General features: G+C 45.3%; 1 protein-coding gene across 1 annotated transcript in view; it reads left to right on the plus strand.

The window, feature by feature from the left end:
* LOC106810539 (lateral signaling target protein 2 homolog) overlaps positions 1-7,326 on the plus strand; it is a 51,321-nt gene that overhangs the window by 8,895 nt on the left and 35,100 nt on the right. Inside the window, exons 3-4 of the mRNA XM_014813920.1 lie at positions 4,946-5,077; positions 6,281-6,434. Coding sequence (XP_014669406.1) covers positions 4,946-5,077; positions 6,281-6,434 — 286 coding nt within the window. The remainder of the gene's footprint in view (positions 1-4,945; positions 5,078-6,280; positions 6,435-7,326) is intronic.

Consider the following 7,326-nt stretch of genomic DNA (forward strand, 5'->3'; position numbering starts at 1 on the left):
CGGGAGAGGGGGGTGAAGACGGGAGGATGAAAGGGACAGGGGTTTATGGGGGAAGGGCTGTGGTGAAGGGTACAGAGGTTTGTGGGGCAAGGGACAGGGGCGGTGAAGACATGGGATTGAAGGCGACAGAGGTTTGTGGGTGAGGGGTGCGGGTGAAGACAGGGGAATGAAGGCGACAGAGGTTTGTGGGTGAGGGGTGCGGGTGAAGACAGGGGAATGAAGGGGACAGGGGTTTATGGGGGAGGGGCAGGTCAGAGAAATGGATGGGACATGGGTTTATGGAGGAGGAGCGGGGGAATGGGGAGGTCCACGGCAAGGGAGGGTTGAGGGTCAGTCTTTAGAATGAGTGGAGGTTCGGAGTTCTGTAGGTCCATAGGAAGGATCCATAGAAAGGATGCTTTGGGAGAGTCCATAGATAACATCAGGAGTCTATCAATATTGATAGACTCCTGATAAAATCAAGAGCGTATTAAGAAGGAGAGCGTTCAACGGTGAAATGCTGAAATCATGTTGCAGTATTAGTCAAATTAAGAAACTTTGCCCGTTTTATTTTGATGATTCTTGATTGTCAAAATAAAACGGGTAAGGTTTACTAATTTCACTGAAACTATAACATGGTTTTTGCATTTCACCGTTGTACGCTCTCCTTCCTAATACGCTCTTGATAACATGGAAATCCATAGGGAGGATCCACAGAAAGGCTGCATTGGGAGAGTCCGTAGATAACATGGAAATCCATAGGGAGGATCCATTGACTATGGACCCTTCTTATGGCCATCCACCCCTTCTAATGGCACTCTACATGGACCTCCACTCCCTCTATACGAGGGAGAATGGGTCCATATGGATGTCCATAGTAATGCATGGAGGGGGTGGAGGTCCATAGGTGAGATCCGTAAGGGGATGAACTCTATAGGTAGGGTCCACGAAAGGAATAGAGGGTCCACGGAAGGATTGTAGGGTTCATGGAAGGAGTGGAAGGTCCACGGAAGGAGTAGAGGGTCCACGGAAGGAGTGTGGGGTCCAAGAAAGGAGTAGAGGGTCCAAGAAAGGAGTAGAGGGTCCAAGGAAGGAGTAGAAGGTCCAGGAAAGGAGTGGATGTTCGTAAGGAGGGTCCACCGGGAGGGCCGAAGGAAGAGTCGATGGAGGGAGTGGAGGTAAATAGAAGGGGCAGGGCAAGGAGGTGGGGTATGTGTGGGAGGGGCTAGCTGGCTACTTGAGGACTGGCTGTCTGGAGATTGGATGGCCGTTACATGGTTGTTCAATGATGGTCATGTTATCTGTCTGAGAGCCCGCCTGAAGGAAGCTTGAACCACATCGTTACTGTAAACGACTGTGGCAGCGATGCACGCTAATGCAATACTCTAGTGCGCCGTGCTGCAACGTTGCGCATCGGTTCCAGGTCGGACGCATTTACGCAGCTCTGCCAATTAAATTGGATCGAACAGAAAGCTCTGTTGTCTGTACATATGTTGCCAGTACTAACGAGTACTGTCAAAGCAGTAACTGAGAAAGATAGTTATATATATATATATATATATATATTATTGTAACGCCTTAAGATGAGTTCACATAAAAAATGTAATAATATACCATACGGAATAGTGAGAATACCATACTTAGACGATCCTCTGTTACAGCAATTCCTTATTGTATTATATTTTCGTCTGACGTCAGTCAGCATAAGTCAAGTCTGCTTGTTGATTCATGTTCCAAAATCTAACTCGCCTCGCTCTCATATTTTCCGCCGCCTAATTCATACCCCTCGTATATCACGAAATAACTGCGTTGCAATTAATTAATTCATGGTGGTTTTAGGGGTCTAGAGCTTACATTATTAAGTCTGGGTGTCTTGTATGCACCGCACATAGCTGATATTCGTCTCGGTGAAGCAGAGTGCGCAGTGTAGTGGAGAAGGAGAGAGAGCCAGTTAAGTGCCTCGTGCTCGTGAACACGAACGATGGCTTCATTAGGGTTAGCTTTCCCTCGGCGTACGATGCAGCAGCAGCAACTCGCGGGCACCGTGGTAGCGTGCGTGCGGGGCGGCGCGAGAGCCATGCAAGAGAGAACAGCCGGTCAGTCTAGCGCAAACCGACAGCGTCAGTGCGACACGTTCGTGCGCAGACGCGTGGACGTGAGATGCGAAGTGACAGTGCGACGGATATTTGCAGCCGCTACATGCAGTGTAGTATGTAGTCTGCTTTGCCCGTAAACCCGTCTGCTACCAGCGCAATAAGATTTGAGAAGGTTACGCCGGTGGGTGGTGAAAAAAACGCGTTCTCGTTCTCAGGGGAATATTTGTTATTCCACAGCGATAAAAATTGGAAAGGCTTTCATTCTTCCAGACTGCATGAAGCAAAAGGGTTTGAAGTAGAAATCTGTCGGTGTTTTTTTTTAACGGGTCGATCGAGTTATGGCACGCTGGTAATACTTTTTGATCCGCCTAACGCCGTATGGCCCTTAGACCTCTTATATCTTAAAGCCAATCACAACCAGCACCGTTGTTACATGAATAAACATGCTTAAATAACAATAGATGCTTACACATTAAGCCCGGCGCACATTGCCGAACATTTTGCTCAAAAACATTATCGTAGCAATGTTCCATGAAATGTTCGGCAGTGTGCGGTGAAAAAAGTCGCTGAACATTTGTTCCGAACAATGTTTCTGAAGATCGGAAATGTTTGATATCTCGAACATTGTAATTTGTTCGTTGAATGTTCGTCAATGTGCGCTGAATGTCGAACAATTCTAGGATCATTTGTAAATGCCTATCACGCCGATCACGTGACTCTTTACAACACAGCTACTAGACGGCGCCACGAGGTAGTTCGCTGCAAAATGTTCGGCAATGTGCGCTGAGCAATTTTAACCTGCAAAACAAAAACAAAAACAAAAACAAAAACAAAAACATTTGTTCGGACGAACATTTGTTCGGCAAAATGTTCGGCAATGTGCGCCAGGCTTTACCGCGCAAAGCTGTCGTAGTAAACTATAAAGTGCCAGCGTCATAAACCTATTAATTATTAATTATTATATTATCGTGGCGGGCTTTACTATGGCCTAGCATAAACATGAAATAGACCATAGGCATATTTTCAGCTTTGCTTCTCCAGCACTGTTCGCACAAAAAATAGATCCGTCTCGCAGAATATTTGCGACACGTACTCCATGATCATGCTCTGACGTAGGAACATCGTTCGACGGTTTTTTATATATGTCGTGTATCGTGTTCATGACTCCATTCAAATGTCAGTGAAATGTAAGGATATATATATAGAAGGATGTATGATGTACGTATAACTGCTTGCAATTCCCTTCTAGACTCGATATGGCATTCTTACACTCTCGTAGGTTCTCAATATGCATATTTATGGGGGCTCTCTGCTGATATTTTGAATTTAAATGCGATGGCCACGTTTGCATTTTACGATTGTGTGGCATGTGTATCTTTTGTTTTGAACCAGTAGCCTTTATAAACTCTTAAAACTTGTCTGGTAGCAGTAACCTATGGCACAAGATTTGATAGGGTATTTATTGTATATTGTATTTGATAGAACAATAATATTATTGAACGGTAATATACAAAACTATACAACAATAATATTATTGACAATATAATACATTCATAACTTTGTTTGATAGGACAATGTTAGATATTTGACGAAAATAAATACTTTTAGTGTGAAGGGTTGATCGGATAGGTTTTTACCAGGTCAGTCATATTACAACGAGCAAACTTTTTTCGAGCCCATCCTTGTATGTATAAAAGTATATAAGTGAAGACACGTCACTTGCTTTGTTAATTCTATTGGCTGTATCTCGGTATGCTGTGACAAATATCACGAAGCACGCACGCACGCGCACAGACCACGCTGAAGAATGCCGACCTAGTATGTCTGAAGTGGGTCAGTGGGGAAGCGATAGCGCGTAGCATTTCTTTCTGCACGCGGATACTCGAACAGCAGATCGAGTATGTTGTAGATTGGTGCACGTAGCCCCTGATGATCACAGGCACTTGGAGCGTTTCAATAAAATATAATGCTAAATAAATACGAAATCGATTTACTACCAATGTTTCTATACTCGGTCTCTTTCACCTATTATTGCCGACAATTTCCTGAAAATGCCGTCCAAATGCTCATCTGCAACAAACGATGGCTGCCGCTGCACACTGACACATAAATATATAGTAAAATATATATAACGCTCCAAGTGCCTGTGCGGATGCTGTGTCTCGCGTGCGTATCATCACTCATACACGCGTAATGATAGACTGGTACTCGCTCCCACCTCGATTACTCGATGGTCCCACCTAAGCCGATAGGTGGGACCGGGTACCAGTCTAGCGTAATGACCGACCACACAGCAATGTTGCACGCAGCCCTTGTTCCACGCGACGCTGCTGAGCACTGTGTTTCTCATGGCAGGGCTGGCTTAAAGATAACGAGAAATCAGAAAACGTCTGCGCGTGGCCTTAGCTCGGCGTTAATTAGGTGTGACTATTTAGGGCAATTTGTCTGCAATATGATTACTGTTGCCGAAAGTACCATCATAGCAACTGTTAGTATATGCTGATCAGTATTGCAATGGTATTGCAATATTGTTGCCAAATTATCAAACAGACTTGACACTGTACTAGGTATTACATGTTATATATTATTAGGCAATGAACGTTGTAAATAGGGGGTGTTGATCCTGCGTGTTCCTATGCGTTACGTAATGAACGATGAATGTTGTAAACACTAGTGTAAATCGTTTGTTCTTATGCGTTAGACAATGAACAATAAACGTTGTGAACAGTGATGTTGATCCTGTGTGTTGTCATGTGTGTAGGTGCAGAACACTGAACACTAAACAGCAGTATTAATCTGTTGGGTAATAAACAATGAACATTGTGAACCGCACTGAGCAGTGTTGATCGTGTGTGTTCTCGTTTGTGCAGGTGCTGAACACTGTGAACAGTATGATGGCCGAGGCGATCCCCACGCACCGCGCGAACAGAGACTTCCGTGTAAAGTTCCCGGACGATGTTCTGCAGGACAACCTGTTCGGACAACTCTGGTTCGGAGCGGAGGTATGGTGTCATTACATTTCGCTGTCCCATCTCGCTGTTCCATCTCACAGCCTTATATCTCACAGTCCAATCTCACAGACCCACTGCCATTGTTGCATGGGGAGACAATTTCCCCCGGGCGTAGAGGGAGGGTGCTGCTACGTGGCAGCACTAGTCACTTCGTAACTCTCGCTCAAGATAGCATCGCCGTGTGAATAATATTATAATATTAATATGCCGATTACATCGATATACATCGGCACTTGTTATCAATTCACTTTAAAAATGGTGACCTTCCCTGGTTATCTAGCAATAAAATTGAGAAACTAATCGAGATAGTTCTGGATTTGTATATAAATTGGTTATATCAGCATGTAAGAATTTAACAGAACCGCGTACGAAATTATACGACTATTATCATACATAGTTCCCTGTGACGTAATTCACTGGCGAGCACAGCTACAGGTAACAACTGCCACTGTACTAAACCGTAATATAATTTTATTAGGTGCCTAAACTTTAAACTAAAGCCAGCTCGACCAGGAAGAGCCAGCAATGAGACTAACATCTGTTTTAGACACCGTGTTCACCGTATGCCGGGAGACACGTACTGATATACTATGTACTATGATAATACCAGGATGGATAATAAATTAATAGATATCTATAATTATTAATTAATTAATTAATTAATAATGTATAATCTATTAATATTATAATATTATTCACACAGCGAGAGGTACGAAGTGACTAGTGCTTCCACGTAGCGGCACCCTCCTTCTATGCCCGGGGGAAATTGACACCCTGCCGCATGGACTTGGGGCAAAGCCTAGGGGAAACGCTGGGTCTAACATTGATTGTTTCTGGTCTAATGTTGACTGTCACACATCTGTCATCAGCGGTCTAACGTTGACTGTCACACATCTGTCATCAGCGGTCTAACGTTGACTGTCACACATCTGTCATCAGCGGTCTAACGTTGACTGTCACACATCTGTCGTTGCCGGTCTAACTGACTGTCGCGCATCTGTCATCAGCGGTCTAACGTTGACTGTCACACATCTGTCGTTGCCGCTCTAACTTTGACTGTCACACATCTGTCATCAGCGGTCTAACGTTGACCATCGCGCATCTGTCGTCGTCAGTCTAACCGTGATTGTCGCGCGTCTGTCGCCACCGTTCTAACGTTGACTGTCACCGTACGTCTGTCGTTGCGTCCTGCAGTGTCTCGCCGCCGGGTCGAGCATCATGAACCGGGAGGCTGAGAGCTCGAGCATGCGTCCACTCGCCAAGGCCGTCACGCGGAGCCTCGAACACCTGCGCCACCTGCTGAGAGACCAGGCGCTGCGCAACTGTGGCTTGTACAGCGAGCGGGTAAGCTGCGATGGAGGCGCGAGCGATGCGTCTACCGACGTCCGATCACGGCTGTGTAGCGTGGGTTATCCGCTAACTACGACTTCGCTGGTTCAGTGCCTACATCTAACCTCGGCTGTACAATGCTGGTTACCCACTCGCCACACCTAGGCTGTATCGCGTAGGTTGATATATGTCTGTGGCTTGCTTTTCGCAATCTGCCGAAATTTTATCACATCACCATTGCGGGTCACCATTGCGGGAGCCATAACTCGAATTTTCTAGTTTAGTCTTTTACAGTGCCACGTTCCGGTGGAATCACTGCGAATCGAACAGAACACTCAAAAGTTATGATGTAATATTTCCCCGGTGATTTCCCCGGAGTGGTAATTTCCCACCAATATTATTTCGGCCCGGGGAATGACTAATGCAAGTAGTTCTGGAAACCTGCGTCGCACAGCTGAGGTTACATGTAGGTAAACAGAACCAGCATGGGTTTGTAGACTGGGTAACCCACGTTATATAGTCGAGGTTATATAATTATGTAGGTAGGGAGTCATCCGAAGTGTGGTGAGTGGGTGACCTGAGTTATACAGTCGAGGTTAGATGTAGGTACAGAATCGGCCGAGGCATAGTTAGTGGGTAACCCACCTGCCCACGTTATACAGCCGTGGTTAGATGTAGGTACGAAATCAGCCAAGGTGTGGTGAGAGGGTAACAGAATTTGTACAGTCGATGTTATATGTAGGTACGAAATCATCCGATGTGTGGTGAGAGGGTAACAGAATTTATACAGTCGAGGTTAGATGTAGGTACGAAATCATCCGATGTGTGGTGAGAGGGTAACAGAATTTATACAGTCGAGGTTAGATGTAGGTACGAAATCATCCGATGTGTGGTGAGAGGGTAACAGAATT

The sequence above is a fragment of the Priapulus caudatus genome, unplaced genomic scaffold (assembly GCF_000485595.1).
Source record: "Priapulus caudatus unplaced genomic scaffold, Priapulus_caudatus-5.0.1 Scaffold450, whole genome shotgun sequence".
Taxonomy (NCBI): Eukaryota; Metazoa; Priapulida; class Priapulimorpha; order Priapulimorphida; family Priapulidae; genus Priapulus; species Priapulus caudatus.